Source organism: Zootoca vivipara, chromosome 5 (genome assembly GCF_963506605.1).
Source record: "Zootoca vivipara chromosome 5, rZooViv1.1, whole genome shotgun sequence".
Lineage (NCBI taxonomy): Eukaryota > Metazoa > Chordata > Lepidosauria > Squamata > Lacertidae > Zootoca > Zootoca vivipara.
Genome location: NC_083280.1, coordinates 32,497,095 through 32,520,946, shown reverse-complemented (window position 1 = coordinate 32,520,946; position 23,852 = coordinate 32,497,095). Strand labels below are relative to the sequence as shown.

General features: G+C 40.4%; 1 protein-coding gene across 2 annotated transcripts in view; it reads right to left on the bottom strand.

Moving 5' to 3' along the window:
* Window positions 1–955: 955 nt before the first annotated feature.
* Window positions 956–23,852, bottom strand: part of SLC25A36 (solute carrier family 25 member 36) — a 43,573-nt gene continuing 20,676 nt past the window's right edge. For both annotated transcript variants that reach the window (XM_035132950.2, XM_035132951.2), the window contains exons 3-7: window positions 19,652–19,729; window positions 15,000–15,100; window positions 5,353–5,419; window positions 4,748–5,037; window positions 956–4,022 (exon numbers count right to left, since the gene is read on the bottom strand). In XM_035132950.2, coding sequence (XP_034988841.1) covers window positions 3,829–4,022; window positions 4,748–5,037; window positions 5,353–5,419; window positions 15,000–15,100; window positions 19,652–19,729 — 730 coding nt within the window. In that variant the 3' untranslated portion in view covers window positions 956–3,828. The remainder of the gene's footprint in view (window positions 4,023–4,747; window positions 5,038–5,352; window positions 5,420–14,999; window positions 15,101–19,651; window positions 19,730–23,852) is intronic.

Genomic DNA, 23,852 nt, shown 5'->3' with positions numbered 1-23,852 from the left:
TAAAAGAGGGCTCTGGTTCCAAGCCCTGGATTAAAATCCAAGACACTTGGTCAGAAAATCCCTTTCTGATAAGAGAGACTTTAAGCCAAATAGTATTTTGCATTGGTGCCTTCCAATGACAAATTAGTCGTGTGTGTTACTTGTTCGTTGTGTAAATCAAAAACCTTTATTCAAATCATTTGTGTATATCCAAGAACAAAGTTTAATTATAATGATTTTAAACCAAAAGCTGACTTGGAAGTTTCTCTTTCAATTCTAGCTGTGCCATATGCATGTTTATTCCTTGTTTTAATGCTGCTTTGTGTTGAATTTTAAACACAGGAACAAAAATTGAGAAAGTACAGGTTTACTTGTTTAAAAGCATCTTATATGGCTCATTCCCACAATGTGTATGGCACTAAACGAAATATTTTTCAAGAGCAGAACACAAAACAGTTTGATACACCAAGGATGCATCCTTCCTTCGTGTACTCTAGCGCCACCTTCTGTTCAAGCCTACTGTACACATGCAGCCTCACAGCAAGTTTTCAATTATAGTGTGTAAATCGGGTGTTTGAAGTAGTTCAAATATTGATTTTCCAAGGCATCATGGTTTAACTCCACTATATCAAAGATACAGTTTACTAACATAGCCTAATCAAAATTAGGACGGGAACAATTTTTCCTTGAATTAAAATGGTGTTAATTTCCTACCCCACCTATCATTGACAATATTTCAACCATGTTTTTGTTATAATTATACAAGGAAAGCTATGGACAGTTTTGGGGAAACCAATTCAGAGGTATCAATAGTTTAAAAACATACAATTGGTTTAATAATAGCTGCATTTAAAGAAGTACCCTGTGAAATGCTAGAAGCAAAATGTGAAGGCTGAAAACATAGGATTTTAATATCAGAGACTGCAATCTAGTGTTATTTCTAAGACAGTTAAATGAAGAAACATCAACTGTCTTAGAGACGCAAACTTCAGCAAAGAGAATTACTTTCTTATGGATTCGAATTTGGCTACTATTAGGCTCATGGGGTAAGTGAAGCATAGTGGTGATGGCAAATATGTTTAGAGAAAATTGTTCAATTCCTTAAATAACCACTTCCCAATTTATTACATACGATAAATGTAATATATAAGAAATTTATTACATATGAGGGGGGGGTGTAATAAATTTAACATATGTAGACCTTTCCAATTGGAAAGGTAACGTTTCTTATTATCAGGCAAAATCATGAACTTGTAATAATTGAAAGTGAAGCTCCCACAGTGGCACTAAAACATCTCCATTAAGCCCAGGGGTAGTTGTGGTCATATAGGGATAGAGTGGTCTGTTTTGAGAGCAGAGAATGTGGATTCATGTAGTTGACTTTGTGTGACTGCATGCAATTTCAAAGTCATTGAAGTAGCTTCTGAAAGGGTTTCCATTCCCGTGACAGAGTTGGTAAGAGTCACATTTCATAGTAAACTAGATCTGACTGTTCAGAACAAGTATGGTTCACTCAACTTGTTTAGACAATTTATTACCATTGCAATTCCACTCACAATGACTACACAATGGGGGGAACTCTTGGCTGCCTGAATCCACCTGAGTGTTGACTTTAAAAAAAAAAAAAACAGAAAAACTCCCCGCCCCCCAAGAAGTACCTCAGGCTTACAATTAAACAATTTAACATTTCACACGTTGGCCTTTGTATGGTCCTTCAGCACATTTGCCATTTCTTGCCCATGGATGTCAGCAGCAAAATCTACAAATATTTATATGCAGGAAGAAACTAGCTTAAAACAGAGGTTATTGAAGAACAGTTCCTGTAAATAGGTTTTCATATTAATCACTAAAGGAATATGACTACATTTGCAAAGTTTGTGGTAATGTGCGTATAATAGATATAATGAGATCACTTACATTAAGGAAAAGAAGTAGACTTCTTTGCTCCCTACTGAAAAAATCTGACAGGTTACTGTTCTTCATTAGTGACTCTAGCAATGAACACTATCTTCAGACCAATGGTTTGCAAGCCTACATTGAGACATTTCTGCCACAGGCCAGGGGACACATAAACCAAAAGAAACTGGTGTTAGGACTGTGCACACATTTGACAGTTCCAGCATTATTTGGCCTAGCAAAACAAAGCCATGATATACCTGTTCACAGAGGAATAAAATGTCTTATTTTGTTTACAGCTTTTGCATGAGCTGAGCATTGCAAAGATTCAGGTACAGGACTGCCAAGAGGAAGCACTTAAGTTTAATTGCTTCAAGTGAGTGAGATTTAAACACACTCAACATTTATCTGCTTTAGGGTGCAATCCTATAAAGGCTTAACCTGGGAATAAGTCCTATTGAACTCAACAAGGATTATTCCCAATGGAGAAAAGCATCAGATTGCACTCTGAAAGTACTAGACTTTGGCAGGGTTGTGCTCTGAATTACAAATCTTCTCTCCCCTGGTGTCATTACCATTTAACACAGCTACATTGTAATGGCAGGACGTATGTTAGAACCAACAGGTTATCTGCATTATTTCAAATGTCTGCTCTTAAAATGTAGCAGTGCGTGCTGTATAAGCAGCATTAAGATGTTCAAAGTCAAACATTGGGAAAAACCACTTATGTGGTTTTTCTGTAAAGTGCTTCAGGATGAAGCAAGGAATAAAGCAAAAGGGGATGCCTAAACCCCAAGGCATTCAATTATCTTCTCTGGTTCATTCCAAGCCACAATCTTAGCACTCAATTTTGGACATGGCAAAAGTGTGCCCTATGTGTTACTGAAATCTAGTAGTTTGGTATTCTAGTTACTGCAGTATTAAGGTTAGTTCAGGTAAAAGCCCTAGATGAACTTAAGTTTGTTTAAAACAAGCACAATGCTGCATAAGAACCAGATATCCTGTCATTTAATCACACACAGTACTGTTCGTTGGTTTTCAAGGATTTAAAAGCAGCATGCTAAAAGCCCTTCCAACACACCCAGCCTCTTTGCTGGTGGTTTGCTCCACAATGCTATGATCCTTAATACATTTAGAGGTGCTTTAAGTTCCAAAGGGATTTGTGGACACAAATTGTACAAAATTGAAGACAGGAGGATTTGATTTCAGGTGGGTCTTAAGGCTCTTCTCTATTTCCACGGTGGTAAATACTTAGGGCAATTAAAATAGCATACCGCTGCAACACTAGAAATCCCAGGGTCTGATATTAAAGCAACTGGAACTTGATACAAAACAAAACAAAACAGCCTGTCCCCATCTTCACCTCTACAAATAAAGGCCACCTTTTCTGTAGTAAGAAACCTAAGTTCCCCGTCAGATCCCCTGAGGTAGTAAAGTGGGAAGCTTAGTGAATCTTCAGATTTCATTTTATTTCAGACTGCAAAAGTGGAGTTTCAAGAGATAAGCATTTAGGAAACTGCTTTAAATGGACACAGGCACACCCTTCAAACTGGCTACTGTGCAGTAACAGAAAATGAATTTTAAACCAGCAATGAACACGGGTCAAAAAAGAGATGTACGCTTTCCAGTGAGAACACACATGTTGTATGTCCCTCCTTGCTCACAACCAAGTGTCTGATGCTCACTGTATAGCGTTAGAAAAGTTGACACAATAGGAGAAAATTGCAACGTTGAAATGTGAGGAGTTTAAAGGCAATCCTTTAGGAGCAGCTTCAGATCACCACATTGCAAAAGATGCCATATGATGAGGCAGCATGACTGCCTACCAGCCTTCCATTTTGTCCGTAGCTGCATGTTCTTGATATATTTTACTCCTACCTACCCACACTGAGAGTTCATGGTCCACTGCAAGCTTTTGGTCTTCCATCTTCCTGAACACAGCTGGTAATATTGCTATCCATTCAGTAAGTAGACTACCACTTCATACGTAGACATCATTATAGCTGTGTTTGGAATCTGTCTAATCAGATGCGTTGTTAGGCCACGGTATAGGGCATTATAGCCTTCTTCTCGCACTAGCAAAGACAGTGTCTGAAAAAAAGACCTGTACTTTGTTCCTTCTTCCCGTAGTCTTGTTCGTACAACCTCTGCATCAAAAAAGGAGAGAACATTTTATCTTGAGAAGGGCTTTCCATAATTTTGGAAGGATTACAACGCTTGCCTACTTCTACAATGCATCATCTGTTGTAGGACGCATTTTTAGCCAAAACAGTACTCAAAAGCAACATATAAGACAATAGGTAAAGGTAAAGGGACCCCTGACCATTAGGTCCAGTCGTGACCGACTCTGGGGTTGCGCGCTCATCTCGCATTATTGGCCGAGGGAGCCGGCGTATAGCTTCCAGGTCATGTGGCCAGCATGACAAAGCCGCTTCTGGCAAACCAGAGCAGCACATGGAAAAGCCGTTTACCTTCCCGCTGTAGCGGTTCCTATTTATCTACTTGCACTTTGATGTGCTTTCGAACTGCTAGGTTGGCAGGAGCTGGGACCAAGCAACGGGAGCTCACCCCGTCACAGGGATTCGAACCGCCGACCTTCTGATCAGCAAGCCCTAGGCTCAGTGGTTTAACCACAGCACCACCTGGGTCCCTATAAGACAATAGAGCAGTATCTAAAAAGAAAAAAGGGTATTAAAATACTAAAACTTGTGCACAGTTCTCAAAGGCAAAATGTGATAAATGTATTGGGTTAGGCAATGGGAAACTTCTTTTAAAAATAGCAAAATATTTACCAAAACAAAAGTAACTTATCTCTTGCACCAGGGAAAAAAAATATTTGGTTGCTGATTCACTTAAGAAAAGCCTCCCTTACCATGTGGATAGGCTATGGATGTAGCACAAGTTTTCGAAGTAGCTGCAGCCATCATCATGCCAACAAAGTCAGATGCTTCTTTGACAGTTTCCTCTTCCTCATCCATAGCAGAAGTAGACTTATACTCCAAAAGTCTTCGCTTAATACTCTCATAAATAACAAAGTGAATAACAGTTTCTGATATGCCTGCATAGCTTGCAGACATTCCTCGGTAAAAGCCTTTAATTCCATCTGTCTGATAAACCCTGCGCACACATTCAAAAGCGCTCATCCGTTTTTCTCCACGATTCCTGAAAGAGGGGGGAGAAATTCAGAAGAGCTTTATTATCCTTTGCCAGATGCAGACACCACTCACCACTTCCCCATTTCATCATTTCATTTCATGAGTCTACTTGCAAGCTACAGAAAACATACACCTTTCATATGAACACTGAAATGACATCTAAAACTAGCCCAAGTCTACTGAAAACAGTGTTCAGGTTATACTGATTCAGATGTTACAGAAATCATAAGAGGTACTGATGATACCTCACACCCAGCAACTTCATATAGATATTAAATAGCATTGGGGACAGTATTTACATTTTTTAAAAAGAGTTCAATACCTTGCATCAAGTTGTAATCGTGTCTTTATTAGCCAAATTGGATTGGTTGCGGTGATTGCAGTGAAACCTAAATAAATGTTAAAAAAGAAAGATTAATTTTGCAAATGTAATGAAAAACAGCAAAGCTAAAACATGAATAAAGATACAAGTTGATACAAACTGGCGTGTGCTATGCTAATGGTTATAAACCAAAAGTCGGCATCTTGACATTTTATTGTTTTTACCAGTCCACGTAGCCAATTTTTTGTGTGCAAGATTTCAATAAAATAAAATAAAGCCTCTTTATTCTTCTTAGTAACTAGCCATAAGTACACCTAGAACCCAATTTGTGCCTATTTATTCATACAAATCTCTTTTTGACACCTTTCAAACAGCCAGAGTGAGACTAGGCTAACTGAATTTAAATGCACTCGAAACAAAAGCAAACTGCAGTGAAACTAAAGCATGCCAGAAGAGTCTAAAATGTTCTCTGCAAATTTAATTTATAAAACAAATCAGATCATAAAAACATGTTAACTACTTAATGTCGTACAGCTCAGAGACACGTTACTGTACATCAACACAGCATAGTTTATACAGTATAATTTAGCAGGATGTTGTATTAATTGTGCCAGTGAGTTCCACTAGCATTCAAAGCAAGGATTTTTGGTTGGTCCCAGGAATACTTGTACAAACATACAAAAATGAGTTGTGAAAGGAAAGCAGCTACTCAAAATCTAAACGGGATTAACAGCCAATAGTGTGATTGTTTTGCCACTTGCAAATAATATCTCCCACTACACTACCATAAAGAATAGAAAAGCAGGGCAGGAGGGCAGCTTTTGAGAACTGTACAGTTATAATATAAAATGCATTGTATTATCAGGTAAAATGTCTGCAGAAGGGAGGTTGGAAATTTGTTGTGCTCAAAGAACCCAATTTAACGTGTTACTATTTATTCAACTGGAATGACATGCAAATCATTCCTCTAACCATGCAAATCCTGCTCTCCTCTTGCAGGAGTCAGTGTTCAGGAACACCTTGTGCAGTGCATTTCCCATGCACATTTCAAAACAGAATGGAAAAAGCCTGCTAGTGAACTACACAAAAAGTTTGCATAACAGTTCCCCCCCCCTCCCCCGGACAATATCTATTGGGATCCACATGGGGAAAAACTTGCACATAAGTTTAACTGAAAAGGTTAAAAAAAAAGAAGTGCCAAAGGATCTTAACTGTTTTAAGATTTAGTTAATGTTACAAAACTCTCTTTTTCATGCCATACAAAGCACACTTTAATTACTTGCACAGAAGCAGAACTGGTAATTAATATTGTTTGGCTAAATGGCAATATGCCTAGCTAATGTTAAGCTCATTTTAATGTTTGCATCCCCCAAGACATTGTTCTTCCTAAACACAGGCATCATCTTTGGCTTTTAGCCACAGAAATAATAAGTGCATTAATGGTGGGAGGTTTTTTTTTTGTTTCGTACTTGAAGAGGAAGGCCAATGGTTCAAACAAATCAGCAAACCTGGAGAATTGGCTTAGGTGTTGCCAATGCATACGGGATATAACACAGGACACAAAAGGAACTGTCCCCTAGAAGCCCTAGATTAATCACTATAAAGTAGTTTTATGGAGAGTAAACTAAATTGTCTGCCTGCCAGTGATGTTTCCTGCTTACAGCACACGCAGACACAGGACTACTCAGAAGCAAGCTCCACTGAGTACAAGGCAGCTAACTTCCAGGTAAGTGTGTAAAGGTCTGTAGCCTTAATGTATTTCTAATTGGTAATCTAAAGGGGAACAGAAGCAGAGAAGAGACTGGGTACAACATTCCATGAACCCAGTTTCAAATCCTAGGTATAAATGCAAGCAAACATGCTTTTACTTAGCATCTTTGGAACCTATACAAGCCTAAAAAGGAAGAGAATCAAGACACTGTGTATGTTGGACAATGTTTATGTCCCTTGTTCAAACTGAGGAAATAACAACGTACTTAATGCAACTCAGAAGAGTATTTAGCATTGGGCAGATTGTGCCTTTTTTACTTTTAAGACTTAAGCAATGTTCAGCTTTATAATACTGCAATCCCAAATTTAAAAGCACCAAGGTGCTTGGACACAAAAAACTGCTGGAGGGAAAGTTCACTAAAACAAATACACATGCTGCAAAAGAAGGATTATTCTTTTGGCAGTTGTTGGATCGATCCATAAGATCACGCTTAAAACTTGGCTAAATTTTAAAAGGTATCATTAGGATTCAAACGCTACTCATAGGAATGTCTCATATCAAAATGCATTTGAACAGTGACTACATATGACTTCAGCTTTGACCCAGCTGCATATCTACAGGGCTGGATTCAAATTTTCCATGGTCAGAGGAAAGTGATGTTTGTTTTTTGCCAATTCCTTATTTTCTCTGAACAGCTGCTCCAGAGGGTAGGAGACTATCCGAACAGGATGGGAGTGGTGCTAGGGAGTGGGGAATCAGCAAAATTACCTTCTCCCACTCTCCATCCTCCAGCAGGAGCCTCCATTGGATCAGAGTCCCTTATGTGAATGGAAGAAGCCCTTAAGTTTGTGTAAATGTGTCATGTTTTAATTATTACTTTAAAAACTGGAATTCAATGCAAAATATTTAAGGCCATTTATATGGCTCCATTAAAACAAAACAAAACAAAAAGTTGCTCAGTGCAATCCTATATATTTATTTATATTTTACTCCGAAGTCCTAGTACGTAATGGGCATTATAGGCCTTATTTCAGTTTGTTATTTATTTCTGATAGCAATTCATGTGAACCTCTAACCAAAGAAGGAGCGCTCTCGCTCTCTCTCAAGATTTTTGAAGCAAAACAAGCTTAAAAATAAAACAGCTAAGATCCCAGGTATGTAGCTGCATTGTCTTTGTTCACAAGGGATAATGTACTGATAAATGCATGTGAATACATATAATACGAATAAAAATTAAATAGAAAGGAAAGACTATGGTGACACATACAGTTATTTAAGGGCAGTTCTGAAATACTTTGCCTAAATAAAATAGAAATATATAAATTAAATATAACAATCCTACGGATTGTCAATAAGGAATGTAATTTCACCAACTTGGCTAAACACGCAGCAGTAGTCCATAAAACTGTTTTTCCACCTCTCCCCAGGCTGCACTGGAAGGAATAGCTGGGTGATGTATTAAAACAATGTATACAACTGGAATTCAAATAAAAATATTCCCCTTACATTGTTTGTTTAAGCGTGGTTACAAACCCAAGGTGTGGTTCTTACGCTAGAGGCTGCAAGAGACGCTCAGTTCAGTACTCACGAGGTTTAAGTTAGTCCATATTTCTGCAGGAAGTGACCTGCGGATGGGGAGCATGAGATGACACGATCTCACTCTTTTCACGGGAGAAATGTACAGTAAATGCCTAAAATAGACACAGGCTTTTCTGTATCATAACAACAAGCAGTGACCTCATCAGACATATGTGACAAAACTGAATCCCAATGGAAGGATTTGTGAATTAGTAAATGTGAGATCTAACTTTTTTTAAAAAAAGTTTAGAGCAATAAAAAAGGAAAAAAGTAGTACAGGCCACAGGTATTTTTTTTAAAAAAAAGTTTTGCAAAATGCACTGAGTACTGAAATTTCTGCCATCTGCAGCAGTTTAACCATTTAATAGCTTGCAAAATACTTACCTATACTTGTTTTTAAAAGCCCAAAGTGCTGGGTGTGTATGTGCACATGTCAAATAAAAATGCTAACCTTGTCACAATGGGCAGAAAAACAAGCCTTAATGTCACGTTGAAACCAGTTTAATTTAAAATTTGAGACATGCCTGAATTGAATAACTTATACCTATTTTGTAAATGTTTGAAGTTATAGATTAAGCTAATTTTGAGTCTTTGTGAAGTATAAAGGAAGGGGAAGACAAGCAAAATTAGAACAGATCACATAATTCAATTAAGCTATTATCTTCCCTCTTTGGCTCAAAATGGGCTATAATGGAAAGCAGGACTAAGTGTAACTTGACAGAACATCTTCCATTCAACTTTTTAAACTTTGTTAATGAGTTGGTTCTATGAAAACAGCAAATGACTTAATAATAAAGGCCCTGAGGTTATCAAAGATTACAGAGCATGTTGTAGTTGATGGAACAGGAACGCTCCTTAGAACACAATAGCTTCCAACTGTTCCACCAAACAGTTTGGTGTATAGTGTCAACAAAATCACAAAAGAAAGTGTCACTGCTCTTTAACCCATAGCTGCCAAGTTTTCCCTTTTCTCGCGAGGAAGCCTATTCAGCATAATGGAATTTCCCTTAAAAAGGGGGATAACTTGGCAGCTATGCTTTAACCCAAAGTAGCATTGCTCTCCATTCTGTGTGAAACTCTGAAATTCACAATGCACTACCGCACTGCAACACCACCTCAAAGGACAAGGTAGAATGAAATGCCCAGCTTCCACACATTCAAGAGGGTATATTATACCAAACTGAATCATGTAATTCTGTGTCATGGACTGGCTGGACACAGTAGAATGGTGGGAGGCACCAGGAAGAAGGCATCTCAGAGCCCAGGGACTGGTGGTGGGACGATGATGAGTGGTCAGAGGGAGAAGAGAGTGAAGACTAGGAGAAGGTTCTGTTGGAAGCTGACGAGGTAACAGGGTTTAGTGAGCAGGAAGAGTCTAACAGAGAGAAATCCAGAATCTGAAGCAGGAGCAGATGGAGACCAAGGGACAGAGATAAGTCAGACTGGTGAAGAAGCCAGGGTGTCGCCCCTCCTCCTGTGACCAGCTCCCTTCCCCCTGGTCTCCCAGGACCCAAAGTGGTATGAAGAGGAAAGAGCAGAGGCGGACATGTCGGTGGAGTCTCAGATTGCTTGGGAAGGACTCGTGAGAGGAGACGACTTAGCCAGCTGTGGAAAGGTGGGGATCTTCAGTCCCCACAACTGCCTCATAGGGACAAGATCTACCAGGAAGAGTTGCTGTGCTAATTAGACCTGGCTCCTCTGAGCAGGCTTTGTTTCCGCTAATAGTTAACCTCACGTACTCCGTGTGATTTATTGCTAGCTGGCTTCCTGACATTCTGTATGCACACTGGAGTGTATGCAAGGCTTTAGACTGAGATGATAAGACTCATTTTGGAGCTAGCTTTTTTTTGTAACTGAGGCAACTAATTGAGGAGTTCTGTTAATTTCCCTGTACAAGTATAGTTTGCAAAGGGAAGAAAGCCAATCAGGCTTTCTTTACATTCTTAGACTACCGTGTTTCCCCTTTTTTAATACATAGTCAAAAAGTAAGCCAGGGCAGGGTTTTTAAGCATTTGAGACATATAAGGCATACCCTGAAAATAAGCCATACTTCAGTGCCACGCGGAGCAAGACCACCAAGTGCCCCAGCCAGCTAGTGGGACCCAGCACGGCGGCCGCTACAGGAGGTGGAAGCCTGCCCGGTCGGGTCAGTGCCTGGAAGCGGCTGCGCAGCAGCCGATAAAGCGTGCAGCAGCCGCACGGAGCACCGAGGGCACAAGCCAGCAGGACCCAGCTCCTGCAATGCCGGCTGCGGCAGGAGGAGGAAGCCTGCCGGGTCAGGTCGGCGCCTGGAAGCGGCGGCGACTGCAGCGCTAACAAAGCGCGAAGCAGCGCCGCACGGAGCACCAAGGGCACGAGTGGCAGGAGGAAAGAGAGAGAGGCTCGTTACTTGCGGCACTTTAAGAGAAACGATCTCCACATTCCGAGCCTCCCTTTTGCGCGTGCGGGCGTGTTAAAGCCCCAATTGGTTCACTCCCCGCTTCCTCCTTGCCATCCGTCCCTTTCACACATTGCCTCGGCCCCGCAGACCCCTCCCTGGGCATCTTCCCCCTAAGTGTGGTGCTGCTTCGTGCTTTGTCAACGCTGCAGCCACCGCCGCTTCCGACAAAGCGCAAAGCAGCGCCGCACTCTGTGTGTGTGTGTGTGTGTGTGTGTGTGTGTGTGTGCACGTCCGTCTCTGTGCGCGTGCACGTCTCTCTCTCCCCTTGCGTCTCTCTCTGTCTCTCTCTGTGTGCGTGCGCGTCTCTCTCTCTCTGTGTGTGTTTGCGCGCGCGTCTCTCCCCCCCCCCGTGTGCACGTCTGTCTCTCTGTGTTTGGTGCGCGCGTTCTCTCTCTCCTCCCCCCCCGTGTGCACATCTCTCTCGTCTCTCTCTCTCTCTCTCTCTCTCTCTCTGTCTCTCTCTCTCTCATGCTTTTGGAAGCATAAAGTGGCTCCAGTTGGGTGTACATTTGCCCAATGGGGAAGGTAATGGGTTTCTTCCAGGGCAATGCTGCTTACAGATGTTCTATGGCCATAGGGGTGGTTCAGAATGGCTTCACCTTCTGGCTTTTTAAAAACTGACATCCCCTCCCCGTCTCGTTTTGCCAACAGACCCACTGCAAATCTGGAGGAGGAGTGGCTCTGGTGGGCTCTGAATAATCTCTCTCTCTCTCCCTTTCTCCTGGAGGAGGATCTGGTGTGTAGGACTTACAAACCTTCAGAGACCCAGCTCTTGGGGGGGGGGCTTTTGGACACCACGCTTTGCCTCCCCTCTGATTGGGAACATTCTGGCATCGCAGGAGGTGGCCAAGCGGGTGGTGTCACTTCCGCGCCGCCCCCCGCAAGACTTGGCAATAAGATATAGTGATAGGCGCAGTTCTGGAGGGCACCAAGGAAGAGGCGAGGCTGGACACTGCGCCTCCGAGCAACAGCTCCAGCCCCGCCGGCAGCACCCTTAAGACAGCCCTGGATAAATGTACTGTAGATTGCTTTACCATACCGGTACTTATGTGGTAATAAAAAAAAATAAGACACCACCTGAAAATAAGCCACCGTGTGTTTTTTTGAGGAAAAAAGTTATAAGACGGTGTCTTAAAAAAGGGGAAACACGGTACAGTTTATTTTTGCTATTTATATTCAGCAAAGCAAATGGAGCTTAAAAATAAGGCATTTTGTTGATTGAATTCATTAGGCAACGTATTGAGGGTGGAATGGGAGCATGATGGCAGTCTGGCTGGCTAAGGGTCCCCTGGGTTCTGCACAAGTGGCCCTGTATACTTGTCTAACTTAACCCTGAATACATTCCAGAATGAAGGATGATAAGCAACATCCAATAAGGGTTGTGAAAAAATGTCTGACAAAAATGCTTCTCCTTCCTTAGATAGTAAAAGTACAATAAAGACTAGGTACAGAATAGCATGACTTTTAAACATTTCAGAATTTGAAAGGTTGTGGGTTTTTTTTTAGAAATGTAAAAAGAAATACTGTCTACAAGGTTTCAAATAAAAGCTAATTTAAAGAATAGTTCACAACTGAAACAGTATAGCAATATTTTGAGTGTGTAGTTTTGAGACTGCTTCGGTGTCAAGTGACTCAAATGAAATGGTATATATATTTACAATTGGTAGTGATAGGAAAGCAACAAAAACATCTATAAACAAGGTTTCAATAAAATATATGTTTTGAGAAGCCAAGACAGAAAAAAGCCTCATACTTCTTAATTGTTCAAGCAACTTTGAATTTTAAGCCAAAACAGACCTTGTGGGTACAATTGTTAATAGCATAATTTAGTGCATTCAATGAAAGTTTTAAGAAGCAATTAGAAAAGTGACAAGGTTAGCATTTTTTCTCACAAGCTATGTTAACGGCCCTTTATATTAGTTGTATGGCTACACAGCCAACACTATGAATCAGTATTTTATGCATCTTTAGCGGAGGTTTTAAAATGGAGTCTATGGGATTTCTAGCATCCTAAAGCTATGCTAGTTCAAGAGGGAAAAAAAATAGCTACCTTCCGAGCCAATCTGCATGGGACATTCTTTCACCAACCATGTGGTTTAGGTGCATAACTGCAAAGCTGAACGTTAATGCTCCGTCAGTATTGCATGAGCACAAGAGCAAAATAATTTCAAGTGGTAAGATCAAAGCCACAGAAGTGCAAAAGAGGCAGCTTCGCATTTTAAAAGTAGAATAAAATATGTACAGGTCTTAAAATGACAAACAGAAAAATCTAAGTGTCTCAAGAGATTCAAAATTTAAGTTTCGTAAACCCAGGGTTTAAATAGCAAAAATTCAAATACCAATAAAGAAATTATTACTGGACATGTATGTAGATATGAAATTTGCCAACAAATCAGTTTTTCACATCTTTAATTGGACAAAGATGCACACCTCTTATGAAAAACAGATAAGGAACCTTTAAGTTAAGTTCTGAATAACCATTTGTGTGCAATATGCATTGCATAAACTAATAAATAATAATCTTAAGATTACTAATCCATTTTCTTATCTTCTGCTTTGCTCTTTTGTCAAGAGAAATAATATTTCTTTAGAAATTTCTCTGGAGGAAAGAAAAACACAGGTAACAAAATAGTCTTTCATATTAACAAAGCCTCTGAAGCAATTAATTGAGGTGCAGTTTCAAAAGAATAGCCAACCACACAGTTATCCCTCTCCCACCCAACCCATTTCATTCCCCATGGATTCTTTTGGTGGGGTGTAAAAAGAGATAAACTATATTAGAAGTACAGTTCTAAGCATGCCAGACAATTATCTAAAGAACACAGTTTTCTTTTCTTAGGTCTAACATTTTTAAGTTTTTTAAAAAAACATTTTGGCCACAGTGCCCACTTGGGGAGAAACCCTATGCTACAGGGTTGGTTGAATTATTGGGCCATTATAATTTTCTTTCATCAGAACTACTTGTGAGCTACTCTAAAAATGTCTAAAAATATTTGTATGGATATTTGCACAAAAATACAAACGTAAATATAGAGAAGATTCACAGCAGAAGCTATCATACTCCCTGCAAGTATCACAGAGAATTAAGAACTATTGTGTCCCACTTTAGCCCCATTCTTTTTTTTCTTTTTTGTTGTTGAAGAAACAGAAATAAAAAACTATACAAAACACGTCATGGCTGTTAGGCTAGAGGAAGTACACAAAAGGAATCTACATTTAAGCCATGAACTGAAACATACAGTGCATCCCCCTGGTTCCAGTGGGGCTACTCTTGGGGAAGTGGGTACGGCATTGCACCCACAGGCTGTAAACCCATGCACAATGACTCTGGAGTAAAGCTCATGAAGCCAGCAGTACTGCAAAGAATTGTGCTGGATTGCATTTTCCCCAAGAGGCTTATTCACCTCCAAAATAGGAAAAACATATTTACTAGCTTTCTATCTGGGGGCAGGGGGGGGACCAGATTACCTAATACTGCAGCATATTTTAAATATTTCAAGCATAGAAGGGTGACCGAAATCTGCTGGGATATTATTACAGAAAGTCAGAGCAGTTGTCTTAACACAGGAAGGAGTTTGCAAAATAAAATGAAGGGGCAAGGAGAAGTCTCATTGCTGGCTTCTTTAGTTCCTATAAATATTGCTTAGCAAATTTGAAATTAAGTCCACATGACTTAAGTTATCTGGAATGACAGCAAACAAGTCTGTTCATGTACCATAAATTCTCTATTCATTCTCAAGCCATAAACATTCATACATAGCATTTCAGACCAGAAGATACGGTAGTCTGCCCAGCCATTCTGCCACTACATACCCCAAACCAACCATTTCCTGTATTTCTGCAGTTCCCCATTCACCATAGCCACTCTAACACTAAAAGGCTTTCCACATAATTAAACACAAAGTTACAGATCCTTACCTGCTACTCCAGCTGAGGTCATGTGTACCTTGGTAGATTCTGGCTCAAATATATTATTCAGCATTTCCTTGCAATTGGAGTATGCAGCAAAATATATTGCTCTGAAAGGAAAACAAGTTAAATATGATCAATACAATATAGCTTTGTACTAAAACTAGTAGCAGTGATTATAGTTGCATGGAAGTGCATTCCAAGCAGATAGGTCTCTTTCTCCATTGAAATATAAATGTACCATTGAAAAGAATAAAAGGAAGCAGGGCTAGGTCTTTCAGATGTTCTGCAGAAAATCCCCAGCATGGATCCTCATCCTCAACACACTCTGTGAACTTCCAATTCCTCTTAGATCTGCATCATATGACTTACTAGAACCTGCTGTTAAGGGGATGGTGGTAACAATACACCATTTAGAATAGAAACCACAGGACAGTGACCACCTTCCCTCAGACCTACAAAGTTCTGACTTACAAAATGGCTATGTCACTCTGAACTGTGGCAAGTTGGTATGTTTCACCCTCTGTTGGATCCTTCAAGAGCATCAAGCAAGGACAATACAGTGGTACCTCTGGTTACGAACTTAATTCGTTCCGGAGGTCCGTTCTTAAGCTGAAAACCTTCTTATCCTGAGGCACGCTTCCGCTAACGGGGCCTCCCGCTGCGTGTGATTTCCATCCGCATCCTGGGACAAAGTTCACAACCAGGAGCAGCTATTTCCAGGTTAGTGGAGCTCGTAACCTTAAGCGTTCGTAACCAGAAGTGTTCATAACCAGAGGTACCACTGTATTGAGATGCTGCCATACAGTCGTACCTTGGTACTCAAACGCATTGGTACTCGTACATTTTGGCTCCTGAATGCCGAAAATCCGTAAGTGTTCCGGTTTTCAATGTCCTTTGGAAGCCGAATGTCTGACGCAGCTTCCATCTGAGTGCAGGAAGCTCCTGCAGCCAATCAGAAGCCGTGCCTTGGTTTGTGAATGGTTCCAGGACTCCCGGAACGGATTAAGTTCGACAACCAAGGTACCACTGTATTATGAAGTCATTTCAATACAGTTTTATATTTACAAAAAATAAAAAGTAAGATTTAGAAACTATCTTACATTGTCAAATGGAACATTATGAACAAAAATCAAATGCAAAATGCAGCCACATTTAAAGCTGCAAGATAGGAAAATATATATTCTTCTAAACAAAACAAAAGACACCCACAATGGGGGCTTGCTTACAGCTGCAAGTTAACACAAACAATGAAATGTTTTGGATGTTCAAAAGCATTACGAATCACCTACTATCATAGTTTTTCTCTCCACAGTCACTGAAGACAAAGAAAATTGACCAGGCAACAGCTACATGTAGTAGGAGCATATAGTGTACTTGCTAACACAGCTGATGAATACAATTTTGTTATTTTTATTTTGTGAACCACCCTGTGATCTTCAGATGAAGGCCAGTATACAAATTTAAATTAACTAATTAATTAGAACAAAGTAGTAAAAAGTTATTTAACACTTGAGCTAGGGTTTTTTAAAATCCAGCAAGTTTTTAAAAAAGTGGTCCACTTTTTTAAAAAGGGACTTAAAATTGCCACAGAGCACACCCAAGCCTTTCAAGCCATTCCTGAAGAAGCTATCCAGCACAAAAAAACTAGTGCTTCACCTCATTTTCATGTTGAGATGTTCTAAAGTGCCTGATATGCAAGTATATATATTTAGTTTTAAATGTTTAAAGGAGATAACAAACTACCCTAGTAAATATATATTTATTGCAAAAAAATTCATATAATCAACTTTCTGCAACATATATCATCTTGCCACAAGGGGGCAGGAGAGAATTTTCTTCAATCTTTATTATATAATTATTTTAACAGCTTTGTTTCAAATTTGTGCTATTCTATATTTCCTAAGAAGTCCCTTAAAACATATTTAATGTACAAATAGTAATTAAGCACACACCAAGGAATACTTCTGTAATACTCTAAAATTTAACTGATGTACATTGACGTTTTAATGGTAGTAACATTTTGCATGTTGTAACAAAATAAAAAAACCCACATACAATCATCAGAGGTTGCTATATGAACAGCCTCTTAAGTCTTCATGAAACAGAACATTAAGTTAACATCATTAGTTCCTCAAACATGCGGCCTTTCACAAGGACCTGATAAAGTGGTTGTTTTACGTGATGTAATGAACAAAATGGAATCCATAATCAATGGTGTATGCTATACAAGTTAAGAAACAAGCTTATTCAAACACAGAGAAGCTGTTAAAGCTACTTAGTGGGTGTTTAAATGAAACACAAAAGTATTTGTCCACGGTTGATGACTGGAAAAAGTGTGCTATGTTCATTCATAAGCCTGAGACTACATTAGCAAATGGACAAGCCTAGCATGAAAATTGGGTAAAGTCCACAGCCACATTTTACTGAGAAAGGGAGAGAAACAGGTTATTTCCCGAGGCTAATCTGAAACACAAAATACACAGGACTGCCTGCGCCTTTCTATAGCTTATACACCAAACTATTGCATTAAACTTATTAGAATAACTAGTCCCATCTCATATGATGCACCTTACTTTTTGCCCACTTTCCTTACAAAGTAATGCAAGATGGCTTCTACAGACTAATCTCTTATTGGCAAGTTTTAAAGGAAAGCATCTGGTGGGTGAGGGGAAATGAAGCGTTCGTCTTCAAGCCTCTTCCAGCTCTAATGCTGCACTCATATTACTGAGCATTATTAGAGGCACAAATTTCTGGACCACAATGTTAAAAAAATACTGTGCACAACAGCACCCCCAAATATTTATGAAATGGAAAAGGGCTAGGTAAAAAGAAAAATGTTGTAAGGAGTGGAGTTGCAATACTAGGATCTATCATCAAGACAGGAATCTGTTTCATTTTTATATTGCTGTGGTTTGTATTGTCTGTTATTTTGCACAATAAATGTGATTTATATGAGGCACAAACCAGCCAGAAATAAACTTTGGCTGAATTCCAACTGGACAGTTTAACACCCCTTAAGTCAGGGTTTTAATATTAAGAAGCAAAGAGAATGGCTGTGAAGGAATCAGATACAGCTGTGATTTCTGAACGAGAAACAAGACAAAAAAAATTTTTACAGTGTTATTTTGTAGACACAATTCCATTAAAACCAGCCACCTTGATTTTTTTTTTACACAAGATGCCTGGGACTGCTGCATTAGTCCACTATTGTAATATACACTTTGTTTTAAGGATATACAAATGGTCCTTCTTCCCTCTGCTTACCAAACAACTACAATTATTTGCCTACGTGGCAACAGCTTACAACAGAACAAAAGCAAACAGTATTTAGCACTGTGGAAACTTTAAGCAGAGCAATATACAAAATGGAAATGATACAGTACTGAAAAAGCAAAATGTTGCACACAAAGCAAAAAACTACCTAGAATAAGAATATCATGGCTGAATACATCCATGGCGTCTAAAGTGGTTCCCAATAGAAAAGTGGGAGTGCGCTGAAAGTTGGACCTGCCAGAATCAAATCTTTATTTCTTACAAAAGGTGGCTGGAGTGAATTCAGGGGAAACAGATCACTGTGTCTTAGTGCACATCCAAAACTGGGCATGCAGCCACTGTGACTCATGCACAGAACAGCTGTTTCTTGGCATATGCCTCCAACTCTTTTGACATTACAATCTAATGATTTTTTTCCATAGCTCATTCCATACATTTATTGTCTTCTACAGAAACAAAGCAACAAATCATCTGCAGTAAGTCTATTCTTCTGTTTCACTTGAGTGTTTTGTACAGTATAAAATACAGAAAACCTCTAGGACTTGTTACTGACCTCCAAATGAAATTACATCAGCTTCACAGTGTAATCCTAGCCCTGTATTGCTGATTGCTGGGGAGAGAGGGGTGGGGAGGATGCCAGTTAGGTCCCGCTCTGCTGACCTCCACCAGCAGAGGAGGAAGAGTGGTGATGGGCTTCACCACGGCAGAGATCACAGCTGCAGCCTAACAGGTAGAAAGCTATCACTGGTGATAGTAAGTGGAAAGCCCTGAAATGGGGAGATTCAGGTGACAAGCACTAGTGGCTTTGGATTCAAATCCCCATGGATCCTCCAATGGACCCAGAACTCAGGTCACTCAGCCATTAGCACAGGCATAGCAATATGGAAAGAAGCACTGCCCTGCACTTCTGCTTCTGGTCAGTGCAAACTCACAGGGCTTTGAATGCAACTGCAAATTTGATGCACTGGTCCTCCATGCCCAATGTTAACATTGTTCTGCAGGCCTTTCTTTGGCAAAAATGGTATATAATCGCCTTTATGCTTTGGGGGAACAACGCCACAAAGTTAAAATTGTCCATAAAAGGGGAAAAAACATTTTATAACCATGGGGCAAGTTTCAACTCAAAAAGCATGCTCATTTTGTGAAAATGTTGTTGGTCCAATAAACATATTGTCCGGAGGCTGGTGGTGAAGGAAATGGCAGGAATCACCTCCCCCAGCAAAATCTGGAGACAAATCATTCGCTGACCCCACAAAAATGTGCCCAGTGGCTTCAAAAGAAGGAAAAGTATTAGAAGATTTATTTGTCTGATAACATAATTACTTTGGAAAAGTCTGCACATCTCCTAAACCTAAATAAGCTATGATAACATTTGTTCATTTTACCTGGATGGAGCCACGCCTACTAAATTAGGACCCAATCCCCGGAAAAGTGAGCGAGGGCCTTCCTTCTGTAAAATCATCCTGCAAAAGAAGCACACATGTAATAAAATACATATTTAGGTTGTTGTTTAGTCGTTTAGTCGTGTCCGACTCTTCGTGACCCCATGGACCATAGCACGCCAGGCACTCCTGTCTTCCACTGCCTCCCGCAGTTTGGTCAAACTCATGTTGGTAGCTTCGAGAATACTGTCCAACCATCTTGTCCTCTGACGTCCCCTTCTCCTAGTGCCCTCAATCTTTCCCAACATCAGGGTCTTTTCCAAGGATTCTTCTCTTCTCATGAGGTGGCCAAAGTATTGGAGCCTCAGCTTCACGATCTGTCCTTCCAGGGAGCACTCAGGGCTGATTTCCTTAAGAATGGATAGGTTTGATCTTCTTGCAGTCCATGGGACTCTCAAGAGTCTCCTCCAGCACCATAATTCAAAAGCATCAATTCTTCGGCGATCAGCCTTCTTTATGGTCCAGCTCTCACTTCCATACATCACTACTGGAAAAACCATAGCTTTAACTATACGGACCTTTGTCGGCAAGGTGATGTCTCTGCTTTTTAAGATGCTGTCTAGGTTTGTCATTGCTTTTCTCCCAAGAAGCAGGCGTCTTTTAATTTCGTGACTGCTGTCACCATCTGCAGTGATCAAGGAGCCCAAGAAGGTAAAATCTCTCACTGCCTCCATTTCTTCCCCTTCTATTTGCCAGGAGGTGATGGGACCAGTGGCCATGATCTTGGTTTTTTTGATGTTGAGCTTCAGACCATATTTTGCGCTCTCCTCTTTTACCCTCATTAAAAGGTTCTTTAATTCCTCCTCGCTTTCTGCCATCAAGGTTGTGTCATCTGCATATCTGAGGTTGTTGATATTTCTTCCGGCAATCTTAATTCCGGCTTGGGATTCATCTAGTCCAGCCTTTCGCATGATGAATTCTGCATATAAGTTAAATAAGCAGGGAGACAATATACAACCTTGTCGTACTCCTTTCCCAATTTTGAACCACTCAGTTGTTCCATATCCAGTTCTAACTGTAGCTTCTTGTCCCACATAGAGATTTCTCAGGAGACAGATGAGGTGATCAGGCACTCCCATTTCTTTAAGAACTTGCCATAGTTTGCTGTGGTCGACACAGTCAAAGGCTTTTGCATAGTCAATGAAGCAGAAGTAGACGTTTTTCTGGAACTCTCTAGCTTTCTCCATAATCCAGCGCATGTTTGCTATTTGGTCTCTGGTTCCTCTGCCCTTTCGAAATCCAGCTTGCACTTCTGGGAGTTCTCGGTCCACATACTGCCTAAGCCTGCCTTGTAGAATTTTAAGCATAACCTTGCTAGCGTGTGAAATGAGCGCAATTGTGCGGTAGTTGGAGCATTCTTTGGCACTGCCCTTCTTTGGAATTGGGATGTAGACTGATCTTCTCCAATCCTCTGGCCATTGCTGAGTTTTCCAAACTTGCTGGCATATTGGGTGTAGCACCTTAACAGCATCATCTTTTAAAATTTTAAATAGTTCAGCTGGAATATCATCACTTCCACTGGCCTTGTTATTAGCAATGCTTTCTAAGGCCCATTTGACTTCACTCTCCAAGATGTCTGGCTCAAGGTCAGCAACCACACTACCTGGGGTGTACGAAACCTCCATGTCTTTCTGGTATAATTCCTCTGTGTATTCTTGCCACCTCTTCTTGATGTCTTCTGCTTCTGTTAGGTCCTTACCACTTTTGTCCTTGATTATGGTAATCTTTGTACGAAATGTTCCTTTCATATCTCCAATTTTCTTGAACAGATCTCTGGTTTTCCCCATTCTATTGTTTTCCTCTATTTTTTTGCATTGCTCATTTAAGAAGACCCTCTTGTCTCTCCTTGCTGTTTTTTGGAAATCTGCATTCAGTTTCCTGTATCTTTCCCTATCTCCCTTGCATTTTGCTTGCCTCCTCTCCTCCGCTATTTGTAAGGCCTCGTTGGACAGCCATTTTGCTTTCTTGCATTTCCTTTTCCTTGGGATGGTTTTCGTTGCTGCCTCCTGTATAATGTTACGAGCCTCCATCCATAGTTCTTCAGGCACTCTGTCCACCAAATCTAAATCCTTAAACCTGTTCCTCACTTCCACTGTGTATTCATAAGGGATTTGATTCAGATTGTATCTTACTGGCCCAGTGGTTTTTCCTACTTTCTTCAGTTTAAGCTGGAATTTTGCTATAAGAAGCTGATGATCTGAGTTACAGTCAGCTCCAGGTCTTGTTTTTGCTGATTGTATAGAGCTTCTCCATCTTTGGCTGCAGAGAATATAATCAATCTGATTTCGATGCTGCCCATTTGGTGATATCCATGTGTAGAGTCGTCTCTTGTGTTGTTGGAAGAGAGTGTTTGTGATGACCAGCTTGTTCTCTTGACAGAACTCTATTAGCCTTTGCCCTGCTTCATTTTGAACTCCAAGGCCAAACTTGCCAGTTGTTCCTTTTATCTCTTGATTCCCTACTTTAGCATTCCAATCCCCTGTAATGAGAAGAACATCCTTCTTTGGTGTCATTTCTAGAAGGTGTTGTAGGTCTTCATAGAATTGGTCAATTTCACTTTCTTCAGCTACAATTTCACTTTCTTCAGCTACATATTTAGGTATACTGAAGTTATATTGAATCAAATAATTTTATTTCGAAGCACTAAACATATACAAACAGGCATATATATATATACACTGCACTTTTCTACACCATAGGAACCAAACAAATGCTTGGGGGCTCTTTTGTAATTTTGTACATTTTTCTTTTTTTAAAAAAAGAAAGCCCCATGCTCACTTGCAGGACTCTTTGTAGACAGGATCCCAGCCCAGCCCAACTTCCTGCCATGGAGTCACATCATCATCATTCCACCCCTGTCTGACTGGGGATCTTGGCTACAAAGCATTCTGAACTACTGTGAGCAATTACCGGTACTCCTCACCACCACCTTCCATAGTTCTTCCTCCACTCTCACCCTCAGCCACACCATTCACTTCTTTTTTTCCTACACTGCATGCTGCATTGCTGCAGCCTCGCTCCTTAAGCAACAACCATTCCTGTGTGTACCTATCTGCACTGTGTATGCAGAGAGCTGTTAGCATTATGTCCAACCACAGGATACTGTGGTCTTGAGGCCCACTGGTGGCCCCTGGCCCACAGTTTGAGAATGCTGACTTAACTGTTCTTGAGTCTACCCTACAATTGCTCGCATGCAGGGAAGCAGGGCTAAAAACTACAGCACATAATGTCACTGCTGATTTTAATGTGCTTTTATGATCGAATGGTCCTGGTGATTTTATTCTTGCACAATTGTTTAATTTTGTGTTGTTGGCTGCCCTGTGCTCCTAACTAGAGGAAAGGTGGGATGCAAGAATAATATAAACTTGCAGTTGCTGAGAGCTGGGGCAGCTGCAACTGTTCTTGGATGACACATATTAGTTAAGACGTGTTCTAGTCGGGGCTCAGGTCCAGTCATTGGAATTAGTCTCCCTTGGTTGCCCTGAGGCAGGGAAAAGGACAAGCTCCTGCTTCTTATGAATATTTCTTTATTTTTTTTATTATTTTTGATTATTTTTAATACCTGTTTTAAACTATTTTTATTACTGCAAACTACTTAAGAGGATTTTTTCAATTAAAAAAAATCAAGCAGTACAAGCACACCCACCCACCCAGAAGTGGGGAGAGAGACCTGATGAGTCTCGGCAAAGCCCCACTGCTACTCCAGCTGGCAAGTGGACCTTCTCCAGAGTCTGAAGTGGTTTAGGCTCCAGGGAGAGTCACCTGGGGAGTCAGAGGGGCAGCAGGGCTTCCTTGACCAGCTCAAATGATGTGTGGGGAATCTTCTTCTGTGTGCATCAGCAGAGCTTTGTTGAGCTGACAGGCAGCTCCTCATTTCATGCAATTTCACAGACGTGTGCGGGGGTTCAGAACGTAACCCCCGGCAAACGGGAAGTCGCCTCTATATAAATTTTGTTAAATAAAAAAATAAAAACTGGCCACATCAAAAAGTGCCTTTAAAGAGAAATCACATTTCCTAAGAAGTCAGGACAGAATTTGTTTAAAGCCGGATGAGAAGAGTTAGACGCTACAGGTATCAGGGAACAAGACACGGCACTTATCATTTGGGTATTTAAATTATAACCCTTAAAATATAGTGCTCCAG